Raw genomic sequence first — 13,262 nt, forward strand, 5'->3', positions numbered from 1 at the left:
ATCCTGGTACCTGCAAGGCAACACACCAACTGTGAGTCTCTCCCGTCCCCACAGAACCTCCTATCTGTCCCCCTAACTATGGAGTCTCCAGTGACTACTGCTCTGCTCATCTTCCCCTTTCCCTTCTGAGCAGCAGGGACAGACTCTGTGCCAGACCCCTGTACCCCACTGCTTTCCCCGGTAAGGTCCCCCCCCCCAAAAGTATCCAAAACGATATACTTATTGTTGACGGGAATGGCCACAGGGGACCCCTGTACTGCCAGCCGGTTCCCTTTCCGTTCCCTGACTGTTTGCCTTTTGCCTTTTTCTTGTACCTGAGGAGTGACTACCTCCCTGTTACTCCTCTCAATAACCCCCTCTGCCTCCCGAAGTTCATCCAGCTCTAGCTCCAGTTCCCTGTTTTCGAGGAGCTGGAGTTGGGTGCACTTCCCGCAGATGTAGTCAGCAGGGACACTAGTGGTGACCCTTACCTCCCACATTCTGCATATATATTTGAGGCACTAGGAAGGTCCGGTAACTGAACAGACCCGCATTCATCTTCAACAGGATGGCCTCAGATTGTGGCCTTTGCCCATTGCACCTTGGCAGCAGCTGCCCCAAGCTTTAGTATGCAGTCCTAGACTTTGGAATGTGCCAGTCTGCAACACTCAGTCAGGGTCAACCCATTGTTCTGGAAGAACAACAAGGTTCAGGCAGACCAAAGAGAGTCTTGCACTAAGTTGATCGCTCTCCAGACATAGTTGATGTTTGTCATGGCGTGCATCCCAGGGGAACAGCCTTTAGAGCACAGAGTCCCACATCACTGAACTATCTTGGGATGAACTTTGACGAAAACCACTGCATCTTTCTCTTTGAGGTAATCTTTTCCCCCTAAGATCCAAATGTTTCTCTCACTCTGCCACTCACTTGTACTAACACCCGCCCGATTGAACACTAAGGTTTCCCATTAGCTACTCAATTGGTGTGAGTGCTGTGATGGAAAGGGATTAGAAAAAAAATTAAAGTCCCTTTTGTTTGAATTTCCATTTGATTTCGGCCAAAGGTGTCCACCAATGCTCCATCTTAACAAATACTGTAAAATTATGAAAGCTTTGTAAAAATATGTAACTATTTGTAAAGGCGCTGTACTGCTCTGTAAAAAGTTTAGGAGTGTGACTACCTTGCAAAAGCAGTTGAGGAGGCGTTTGTCATAGTCGTCTGTAACTCGGCCTCCATACTGAACCTCTCCGAGCATGTAACGTATAGTATTCCATGACACTCCCTGAACGAAACCAAATATAAGGAGGTTTAATGTCAACTGAATAATATCAGAAGGTCCACTTTTGAATGAACAATGAACAAAGAATAGTGCAGTACAGGAGCAGGCCCTTCACTCTCCAATCATGCTCCAACATATGACGCCTTTCTATTGGAAAGACCTTTTTGCCTCCATGCAGTCTGTAGCCCTCTATTGCTGGAGCAGCATGAAATTATGGAGGCTTTAATAGAGAATAATAGAATGCAATTTTAATTTTAATGCAATTTTAATCTTATAAATTGGAAAAATCAATTTGACAAAGGTAGACTTGTGGGTACTTGTGTTTACTCACAAGGTGCATTCAGAACGGTTTCTTAAAACATTACATTGTGAAGTCAACCAGGGAACAGACTATTTTAGATACAAAAACTGAAATTGCTGGAAAAGCTCAGCAGGTCTGGAAGCATCTATGGAGAAAAATCAGAGTTAATGTTTCAGGTTCAGTGACCCTTCCACAGAACTGATGGTGGCAAAGAAAAAGTTGGTTTTTATGCAGAACGTACGGTGGGGTGAGGGGATAAAGAGTAACCAATAGGTGGAGATAGAGCCCAAAGAGAGAGAAAACCAGTTGGACAAACAAAGGAGTGGATAACAATCAGCTGAGGAGCACGAATAGCTGTTAGTGGGGACTATTAGTTTTGGGGATAATTAATGGCTAACAATGAGTTGTGTGTAATAGCAGACCATGTGATAACAAGGCCTGGTGTGTGGGGCTGTGGTAAGGGCATGAGAAAAGGTGTCTCAAGCCCCTAAAATTGTTGAACTTGATATCGAGTCCAGAAGGTTGCAGGGTTCCCAAGTGGAAAATGAGATGCTATTCTTCCAGTTTGTGCTAAGCTGCACTGGAGCACTGCAGCAAGCCTGAGACAGAGATGTTGGCCAGGGAACACAGTGATGTTGAAGTGATAGGGTACTGAGACCTCAGGGTCTTTTTTGCAGGAAAGATGGAGGTGTTCAGCGGAACAGGTAAACTTGCTTCACTTGGAAGGTGTGTTTGGGCCCTTGGATACTGAGGAGGGTGGAGGTAAATGGGCAGGCATTACTCCTACGGCTGAAGGGGAAGGTGCCATGGGGCTGTAGGTGGGGTTGGGGTGCGGATACTGGGAGTGGAGAGGGAGTGGATCAGGGTGTCTGGGAGGGATAAATCCTTTCAGAAGGCTGACAAGGGAGGGGAGGGTAATATATGTACCAGCAGGTGGCGTCCTGCTGGAGGTGGCAGAAATAGCAGCTAATTATCCTCTGGATGTGAATGCTGAGGGTAAGGGGGGACCCTATCACTGTTGTTGGAGGGAAGAAACAGGGTGAGGGCTGAAATGCGGGAGATAGGTCAGACCTGACTGTGAGCCCTGTCATCTACAGTGTTGGGATTCCTTGATTCAAGAAGAAAGTGGACATTTCAGATTATTTTAGACTTGACAATGTATATTAAGACAGAATTAACTGATGAACTCATAGCAAAAGATCCTGTTGGAAAGAGTGATCATAACATGTTGTAATTTCTCACTCAGTTTGATTTTTCTCAGATCCTTTGTACTGCCCCTGAAAAGAATGATTAACAAAATTGTGGCTGAAGGATTGTGGGGTCATAGCTTGGATTAAAGGCTTGGAGTCGGAAAACAGCAGGTCACAGTAACTTGGCTATTATTCAAGCTTGAGGACAGGAGAGATTGGTGTTCTCAGACTAGAATCAATGCCTTTGGTGCTGGATATAAATGTGTTATTTCCTTTATGTTTATTTGAAATCACAAGCTTTCGGAGCAATGCTCCTTCTCAGGTGTTGGACCAGAAGCTGGTGTTGTGTGATTTTTGACCTAGTCCTCCCCAATCCAACACTGGCTCCTCCACATCATTTCCTTTTCCTGTCCATGACATTTTAATAATCTATTTACCTTGACCCCTCAATCTCCATGGACTTCCCGATTTTAAATTTTCAACACTTAGCAAAAATCTCTATCCTCTTTTGGTCCAGAATTGAGGTTTTTGCTTATTGTGATTTTTATACATTCACTATTAAAATGGCCATACAAAACAGATCACCTTCTTTTTATCACAATCATCAAGATGGTTCTGGATGAACTGGATACTGGCTGTGAAATCTGAAGAGTTGAACTCATATGGAATACACCATCCCAGAGGACCAAACTTGCGCCGTTCCTAACATGGAAGATGTAGTAGAAACAAAATTTTATTTATTACTATTTTTGTTCATTTTACAGAATTCAAAATAATCCCAGATTAAACTAATTTCCAGTCTCTTAGTGAACTCATGAAAGGATTATAAAAACTTCAGATCTTTCTGTTGCTACCATTTGCTTGGGGCCCTGGGCTCAGCCACATCACTGCCTATCTATTGGTTGAATGTTGAGAATAGTTCTGGATAGCCCTGAAGTTGTTTCTGACATTTTTAATATTACATTCAGCCCTTGACTGTTTCCTACAAAAAAAGCTCTTAACTTTTGCAGAGCGTGTATTCAGCATGGGAAAGGCTGGAATCAGTGAGCTGGGTAGTGGTCGGCAGCGAGGAAAAAGCACAGCCTTTATTCTCTTGAAACCAAAGAAGCAATTGAAATCTTTAAAATTATGACAGGCTTTGAGAAAGTGAATCTGGACGGAATATCTCATTTTGTCGATTAATGCAGATCTAGAGACCGTCAATACAAGATAGTCCCTAAAAAATGCAATCGGAATTTCTGGAGAAATTTCCTCACAAGACAGTGATAAGATTATGCAACTTACTAGAGTGAATCACACTATATCGGGATGTTTGTGAACCAGGGAGAATAGTGGACCAAGAGTTGAGTGCATTCTGACAAGCATGCTTAAAAGTTATTGCCAATGCTACATGCCGTAATTAAATCCTGCAATGATGAGAGTAGTACATAATGATGGATGGGAAGTTTTTGTTCTTCAATGCTAAGTAACCATTAAATTTACAAAAACTGTGGCAGTTTACAGATGCATTATCCAACTAGAGAAGAACTCCACAAGGTTCGACACTCAACAGTGTTGAGATGTGTCATTTGGACCCTATGCTTAACATTAACTCACAATCCAGCCATCTGTTCAGTCTTTGGAAACAATGGAGCAGTTGGCCAACTGTTGAAATGCTTCAAAGTTCTAATGTTTCAAGCTCTAGGTTGTGATGTACCTGTGCTTTGGAATTCCTTTATGAACGCTTGCCTGAGTTCCAAACTCTATAATGGATTTAGCCGAGCAGGGTTTGTCGATTGAACTGTAAGCTTTGTTTTTATTGATTCTTTTATGAGCAATTCGTAGGATTAAAGTTGAAAGGCTTGAGTAGCTGTATGTGTACTTTGAGAGTTGCTATGGGTACTTAAGAGGATTAGGTATTTCAAGTGGAGTTTGTATGCCTGTGTGTTTGATTGACAGCTTTGAGTTTATGAACAAAATGGGAAGAGTTAAGTAACAGCAATGATTCAAGACTCTTATAGACTTCCTGATCGTTGCTCATAAAAATACATATATCAGGGCAGTATGACTGTTACAATGTAGTTATGATGGGTGATTTTAGATTTTACATTACTTTTAATACGCTGTTCTACTTCTGCGAGCCAATAAATTTCAATAATCTATTCAGAATAATTTGTTTGCATTAGTGCCTGATTTTCTTGCCCCCCACCCCCTCCCCCCATCTGACAGAAACTAGGTGAAAAAAATAGTCATGCTGGGGTAGGAGGGAGGAGTGGGTGGGGCAAAGAGGGTCAATTAAAATTTTGAGTTAGCAGAGGCCTAAATAGGTTAGCTTAAAAGTGTGTGCTTTCTTTTGTGGTGTCAAGAGAAACAAAAGGGCTCTTCTAGATTCCACAAAGAAGGTTGACTCGTCTCAGGTGCCCCTCTGACTCTGTCATCTCCTGTAAGATTCTTCGAGAAATCCCTTCCCTTTGATTTACCTTCTTTCCAGCTCTTAGTTCTTTGATACTGGCTAGTGGCTCGCTGTTTCCCTTCGCTCCCCCTGTCACTAACCAGCTTCTGCTATTTGTCTGATCAGTGGATGTCATATCCATTACCTCCCTGAGGCCACAGTTACAATTGCAGAAGGACATGATGATGCATATTTACAGAATTGGCCCAGTGATTTCAGGTGAATAGCATTGCTTCTAGCTGAAAGGATCAAGCTCAAGTAGAAGGAAGTGAGTACTGGACACCTCACCAGTTTTTGCATTGTGAGAAAATTAGCATCACTCTACAGTAGATGATTAGAATCAAAAACTGTGTTGCTGGAAAAGCACAACTGGTCCGGCAGTATCCGAGGAGCAGGAGACTTGATGTTTCGAGCATGAGCTTATTGAGGAATTCTGATGAAGGGCTTATGCTCGAAACATTGACTCTCCTGCTCCTCGGATGCTGCCTGATCGGCTGAGCTTTTCCAGCAATACACATTTTGACCCTGATCTCCAGCATTTGCAGTCGTCACTTTCTCCCAACAGATTATTAGAGTACAGGAGAGTCCGATCTGGCTCTATTACCTGGACTGTGGTGTGTAGGAAAGCAACTGCGTACAATAGTGGTTTCCACATGGGTAGATTTGAATATTCGATTTGATCTTGAGTAATTCCAGTGAATGTCCTTTTCAGTCCTGCCCGCACTCCCTGAGGGGGCTCATTAGTGTACTTTATGGATGTCTGCAAAATAAACAATGGACAATTTCAAGTTGATAGGCAGCTCATCACTCTAATCTTTGCTTCACAAAGATTGGAAACCACTAAATATAGTTACGTTGAGCTATTAACTCTTCAAAAACCTCAAGTTTTTGGTAATTTGTGACTCATTAGTTATTCCAGTCAGAATAAAGAACTCAATAACTCACAGAGTGTTTTGAATGAGAAACATCTGGGTATTCCTAGAAAGGATGTATCATATCCAGTAGCTGTCCAACACATTGCAAGCTTGACAAGAGCACTCAACTTGCTTCTTGCTTACATTATGTCTTGACCTAAACTTGACACTAGAATTGTTTGAGTGTTGGAACTTTAGCTCTTTTCTCACTTATCCACATTGCAATCATCTTCATAGCATCATGCCAGTTGCTCTCAACTGGTTAACAACATGCCTTGTTTGAACACCATGCTTCTCATGTAGCTGAGCTACTAACTAGAGTACAACCTTTGAAGTAGCTCGAGTCACTAGAGAGGAGAACGGTGGAATATTCCTGAAAATCATAAGCTTCAGCGATAAAGGCATTCACATCAAACCAAATGTTATTATACCTGTCCTTAAACTTGTAGTTATTGTGGAAAACAAACTTTCTGGGAAGGAAGAAATCAGAATACCAAACATCCATCACCCCCAAAAAAATTTTTGATGACTTTTAGAGGTGTTTATTGTCCTTTTTTATAAATGAAGTGCAATTGAGACAGAGATAATAAGCTGTCTGCTACAAGCCAATAAAGTAAACAGCTTGTGAGGTCTTGGGTTCTTTTTTAAGTTAGAACAATAGAAGCAGCCTGAATGGGTGGAGTCAGACTCCCATGGAACCAGGGTTTTAGTTTAACTTTCAGTAGCTGTCGGGGTTTTGAAGCTGCCATACATCTCTCCCTGCTATAACAAAATGTTGTGAGTTCTCTTTCTCTCTGCCAGAACTTTCTTTTGGGTGTTATTTTCTCCTGGATTGGAGATGTATTGCATGTGAGTCAAGAGTGTGATGCTGGACAAGCACAACAGGTCAGGCAGCATCCAAGGAGCAGGAAATACGATGTTTCAGGCAAAAACCCTTCATCAGGAATGAGGCAGAGAGCCTCGAGTTTGGAGAAATAAATGGGGGGGTGGGGCTGGGGAGAAGTTAGCTGAGAGTGCAATAAGTGGATAAAGGTGGGGGTAAAGATGATAGGTCGAAGGGGAGGGTGGAGTGGACAGGTGGGAAGGACGATTGACAGTTAGGACTGGTCATGAGGACAGCACTGAGCTGGAAGGTTGGAACTGGTATAAGATGGGTGTAGGGGAAATGAGGAAACTGGTGAAATCCACATTGATGCCGCCATGTGGTTGGAGGGTCCTGAGGCGGAAGATGAGGCGTTCTTCCTCCAGGCTTCGGGTGGTAAGGGAGTGGCAGTGGAGGAGGCTCAGGACCTGCAGCTCCTCGGCAGAGTGTGAGGAGGAGTTGAAGTGTTCGGCCATGGGGCGGTGGGGTTGATTGGTGTTTGGCCATGGGGTGGTTGGGTTGATTGGTGGTTCAATTGCATGCGAATCAATCTATGTTACTGACTTTGCCTTTGCCAAGGTTGTGTTTATGGGATGTTGCTATATTGGAAAAGTTGCTGTTAGTAGTTAGATAATCTATCATTCTGAAAAGTTTTCCAATACATTAAAGTTACACCAATTCATCTTTCTTGTTTGTGTTCAGCTTAAAACCGAGTAGTGTGAGCAATCGAATTACATCTTATACTTGACTTTAAATTTTAAGAAGTTTGGGTCTAGGCTATTCCCTTGATATATTTGAAGGGGGTTTGGTCTGATCCATACCAACAAAGAATGATAGCAGGATACCATGGTTGGACAATGTCCACCAACTGAAGCATTTACCTCTCCACCTACGCACCATGTTGTGGTGTAGCTCTCTCTCACTGTTAAGAAGAATGTTCAAATATTTTGATCCACTGACAGAGAAGGAACACAGATTATTTCCAAGTCAGGTTAGTATATAACTTGGAGGGGAACTTGCAGGTGGTGATGCTGTTCTCACACATCTTCTATCCTTGTCCTACTGGGTGGTGCTGGTTATCTGTTTAGACCTTAAAGTATAGGAGCAGAATTAGGCCATTCACTCCTTCATTCGATAATGACTGATATGTTTCTCAACCCCATTCTTTTGCCTTCTCCCAGTTACCCTTGATCCTCTTACCAATCAAGAATCTATCTATCTCGGTCCTAGATACATTTGATGACTTGGCCTCCACAGCTTGTGCAGCAATGTGTTCCATGGATTCACCACCTTCTGGCTAAAGAAACTCTTCCTCATCTTAGTTCTAAATAGCTCTCCCTTTATTATGAAACATCTTCTCCATGTCCACTCTATCTAGGTTTCTCAGTATTTTGCAAGTTTCAATGAAATCTCGCCCTTTTATCCTTCTGAACTCCATTGAGTTCAGACAGACTCCTCAACCACTCCTCAAACGACAAGCCCTTGAAAATGTAAACCTCCTTGAGAACCTCTCCGATGCCAACATATGCTTCCTTAGATACAGAGCCCAAAACTGCTCACAATATTCCAAAAACTGTCTGAGCAGAGCCTTACACAGCCCCAGCTGTACATTGCTGCTCTTGTATTCCAGCCCTCTTGAAATGGATGCTAACATTGCATTTTCCTTCCTAGCTGTCAACTGAACCTGCATGTTAACTTTAAGAGAATCCTGAACTAGGACTGCCAAATCCCTTTGTGTTTCAGGTTTCTAAGGTCTTCCCCATTTAGAAAATAGTCTACACATCTATTGTACCTATCAAAGTGCACAACTTACACTTTCCTACATTGTATTACACTTACCACTTCTTTGCCCACTCTCCTAGCCTGTCCAAATCCTTCTGCAGCCTCCCTCTTCCTCAATACTACTTGTCTTTCCACTTTGTGTCATCTGAAAACTTAGCAACAATGCCCTCAGTTCTTTTGTCCAGATTGTTAATGTCGAATGTGAATAGTTGTGGTCCCAACACTGCCCGCTCCAGAGTCACCAGCCACCATCCCTTTATCCCTACTCTTTGCCTTCTGCCAGTCAGCCAATCCATGCCATACCTTGCCCCTAACACCGTGGGCTCTTTTCTTATTTTGCAGCCTCCTGTGCAGCATTTTGTCAAAGGCCTTCTGGAAATCCAAATATATCACATCAACTTTGTCTAACTTGTTCATTACTTCCTCAATGAATTCTAATAGATTTATCAGACATGACCTTCCATTAAGGAAGCGATGATGACTCAGCCCTATTTTACCATGCATTTCCAAGTAATCCAAAATCTTATTCCTTCATAATGGTTTCTAAAATCTTAATTATGACTGAGGTCCAGTTAACTGGTCTATAGTTTCCAGTCTTCTGCTTCCTTCCCTTCTTTAACAGGGATGTAACATCAGCCATTTTCCAATCCTTTGAGACTCTCCCTGACTCCAGTGATTCATGAAAGATCATCACCAATGCCTCTATAATCTTCTCAGCCATCTCCTTCAGAATGCTGGGGTGCAGTTCAACTAGTCCAGGTGGTTTATCTGCCTTCAGACCTTTCGGCTTCCCCAGCACCTTCTCCTTTGTAGTAGCCACTACAATCACCTCTGCCCCCTGACTCTCGAAATCCTTGTATGCTGCTGATGTTGTCGACTGTGGAATTGGAAGGTGCTGCTGAAGGAATCTTGGTGAGTTGCTGTAGTGCACCTTAACTGCACATATACATAATTTGATAGTTCGCAGAATAATCACTAACCTGGAGTAGTGTGATTGGAAACTTTGGATGTGGTTCAGTGGTTATCCACACTCGGAAAAACTCATGCACATTTTCACTTGTGAGTAAAGTCTCTAAAAGCTCATTCATAAATTCCAATCCTAAATGACAGTTCTGCAGTAAGACCCAGCCACCCTAAGGAATAAGAAATAACGGTTCAATTAGTTTACTCAGGCGATGCAAAATCCAGTATATCTCAAAGGCCTCAGCAGACATGGAAAAACAAATATAAGATAGAGATTATACATATGTTCCAACAGACAAAGTTTAGATTGCACAGATTCATTTTATTAAAACACTGTAGTCATGAAGTTGAAGGTGTGTACTCTACCTTTTAGAGAGAGAGAATCCTGTTCTGAACTGAGAGATTACAAGAATCTGCATATATGACAAGATGGCAGTCCCAGAGTGTATTGGAAAATTAAAAATATTTGGCTGTGAAATGGAACCTGAGTTTTCGGAGCTGTTTTGACAACAATTCAAATTTAACCAATTAATTTAAGTCATGCCCCAGGATACTAAAATCCAATCGAGTTTGAATTTATTGTTTTGCCAACATTGAACCAATGAGACAATCCGATGTTGAGGGTATAAAATGCGGACATTTTGAAAATTGGTCAGCGAGCAACTGCCATAGTGAGAGAAATTCATGGAGAGCTAACATCTTGCTATCAAAGAAATTAGAAAACAACCTCTATCAAAGGTACCTTTACATGTAAAACACGCTCGCAGTAAAAAGGAAGAAGACAACCCATGGCGATCAGCAGCCAGAAGAGTGAAGACACGGATGAAGACAGAGACTGTGTGGTTTTGAAATTAAGTTATTGTAATTTTAATAAGTGTCAAATTGGGACGGCATATTGTTATAGAGTTGGAGGTGGATAGTAAGCAGTTAAGAGAAAGGGGAGCCTAGAGTTATGAATTGTTGTATAATGTTCACTTTTAGAATTAAAATATAAATTGATGTTATTTCCTTTAAATAATGGAATTTGGGAGTTCTCTGTCACTCATATTTTAACAAATGACGAGGATAGGTGGGGTGCTTGGGTTTAAGAAACAGAGGGGTTCGCTTCTGCGTTATGACTGTATGAACAAAAGAATGTAAGGTTACATGAATATCCCACAGACATTTTGGTATTTGGAGGTAAGTCTGATTTATTGAATGAAGATTGGACACAGTCTCATGGTTTAAAAATGAGACTATGTGGTCGTCTACCTGTAGATACCTTTGTAGGTGTCTCTCATTTTACTGCTGGGTTTTTGCAGGAGATGCTGCAGAACATCCAGTTAAGAAAGCCCATTTTAATCAAGAAGGGAACTGAAGGTTATGTGGAAAGGCAGAAAATGAGCTGAGCATTTTCAGATCAGCTATGATCTCCTTGAATGGTGTAGTGAACTCATTGGGCTGAATGGCCTCCTTCTACTCCCGTGTCTTATGATCACACAAAGTTTGAATACTCTCCACATCTCTGAAAATACTTCCAAGGAACTCCTTTGTAAGTATCAAAAAAACAGTTGCAAGAACTTGAAAGGAAGACAAAGTGCTCAAAATATGAACAAGACAGACAGATCTGTAAAGGGAACAATGAGACAAATAGAACAGAAAGTTAGTTGATAACCAGATGGATACGACCTGGTAGGAGTGATGACATAAGTATACAACAGCCACGTTTGACAATGAGTAACTATTCCAATTCCATTTATAAAGATGCTGACAGCCTAGTGCTCTACACTGCCTCCCCCCCGCGTCAGCCTAGTGCTCTACACTGCCTCCCCGCCGTCAGCCTAGTGCTCTACACTGACCCACTGTCAGCTTAGTGCTCTACACTGACCCACTGTCAGTCTAGTTCTCTACACTGCCCCCCCGTCAGCCTCATGCTCCACACTGACCCACTGTCAGTCTAGTTCTCTACACTGCCTCACTGTCAGCCTAGTGCTCTACACTGCCCCCCTGTCAGTCTAGTGCTCTACACTGTCCCCCTTCCCAGGTCCACGGCCCCCAACAACCTACCTTCCTTTCCTGGCACCTTCCCCTGCCACCACAGGAATTGCAAAACCTGTCCGTTGCTCCCGATGCGGTCTCCGCTACATTGGGGAGACTGGACGCTTCCTAGCAGAGAGCTTTAGGGAACATCTCCAGGACACCCGCACCAATCAACCCTACTGCCTTGTGGCCCATCATCCGCCTCGGAACGCTTCAACCCCAGGGCATCAATGTGGACTTCAACAGTTTCCTCATTTCCCCTTCCCCCACCTCACCACAGTTCCAAACTTCCAGCTCAGCACCATCCCCATGACATGTCCTACCTGCCTATCTTCCTTTCCACCTATCCACTCCATCCTCCTCTCTGACCTGTCACCTTAATCCCCACCCCCATTCATCCATTGTATTCTTTGCTACCTTCCCCCACCCTCCTCCCTGACCTATCACCTCCATCCCCACCCCCATTCACCTATTGTACTCTATGCTACTTTCTCCCCCAACAAACTACCTTCCCTTCCTGGCAGGGGAAGGTGCCAGGATGGGAGGGTGGGTTGTAGGGGGGCGTGGACCTGACCAGGTAGTCACGGAGGGAACGGTCTTTGCGGAAGCAGAAAGGGGTGGGGAGGGAAATCTATCCCTGGTGGTGGGGTCTTTTTTGGAGGTGGCGGAAATGTCGGCGGATAATTTGGTTTATGCAAAGGTTGGTATGGTGGAAGGTGAGCACCAGGGGCGTTCTGTCCTTGTTACGGTTGGAGGGGTGGGGTCTGAGGGCGGAGGTGCGGGATATGGACGAGATGCGTTGGAGGGCATCTTTGCACTCTCTAAAGAAGGAGACCATCTGGTGTGTTCTGTGGTGGAACTGGTCCTCCTGGGAGCAGATACGGTGAAGGCGGAGGAATTGGGAATACGAGATGGCAATTTTGCAAGAGGTAGGGTGGAAAGAGGTGTAATCCAGGTAGATGTGGGAGTCGGTGGGTTTGTAAAAAATGTCAGTGTCAAGTCGGTCGTCATTAATGGAGATGGAGAGGTCCAGGAAGGGGAGGGAGGTGTCAGAGATGGTTCAGGTAAATTTAAGGTCAGGGTGGAATGTGTTGGTGCCACCGCAGGAATTGCAAAACCTGCGCCCACACCTCCTCCCTCACCTCCATCCAAGGCCCTAAAGGAGCCTGCACATCCACCAATATCATTTATTGTATCTGTTGCTCCCGATGCGGTCTCCTCTACATTGGGGAGACTGGACGCCTCCTAGCACTTGAGGGAACATCTCCGGGACACCCGCACCAATCAACCACACCGCCCTGTGGCCCAACATTTCCCTCTCCCACTCTGCCGAGGACATGGAGGCCCTGGGCCTCCTTCACCGTCGCTCCCTCACCACCAGACGCCTGGAGCAAGAACGCCTCATCTTCTGCCTCGGAACACTTCAACCCCAGGGCATCAATGTGGACTTCAATAGTTTCCTCATTTCCCCTTCCACCACCTCACCCCAGTTCCAAACTTCCAGCTCAGCACTTGTCCTACCTGCCTATCTTCTTTTCCACC

The 13,262-nt window shown here is 43.8% G+C and overlaps 1 protein-coding gene across 1 annotated transcript in view; it reads right to left on the minus strand.

Annotated features, from left to right (window-relative positions):
• LOC122540179 (dynein axonemal heavy chain 8-like) overlaps positions 1-13,262 on the minus strand; it is a 1,249,383-nt gene that overhangs the window by 40,227 nt on the left and 1,195,894 nt on the right. The window contains exons 83-86 of the mRNA XM_043675521.1: positions 9,719-9,871; positions 5,785-5,940; positions 3,335-3,451; positions 1,160-1,261 (exon numbers count right to left, since the gene is read on the minus strand). Coding sequence (XP_043531456.1) covers positions 1,160-1,261; positions 3,335-3,451; positions 5,785-5,940; positions 9,719-9,871 — 528 coding nt within the window. The remainder of the gene's footprint in view (positions 1-1,159; positions 1,262-3,334; positions 3,452-5,784; positions 5,941-9,718; positions 9,872-13,262) is intronic.

This window comes from Chiloscyllium plagiosum, chromosome 3 (genome assembly GCF_004010195.1).
Source record: "Chiloscyllium plagiosum isolate BGI_BamShark_2017 chromosome 3, ASM401019v2, whole genome shotgun sequence".
Classification (NCBI taxonomy): domain Eukaryota; kingdom Metazoa; phylum Chordata; class Chondrichthyes; order Orectolobiformes; family Hemiscylliidae; genus Chiloscyllium; species Chiloscyllium plagiosum.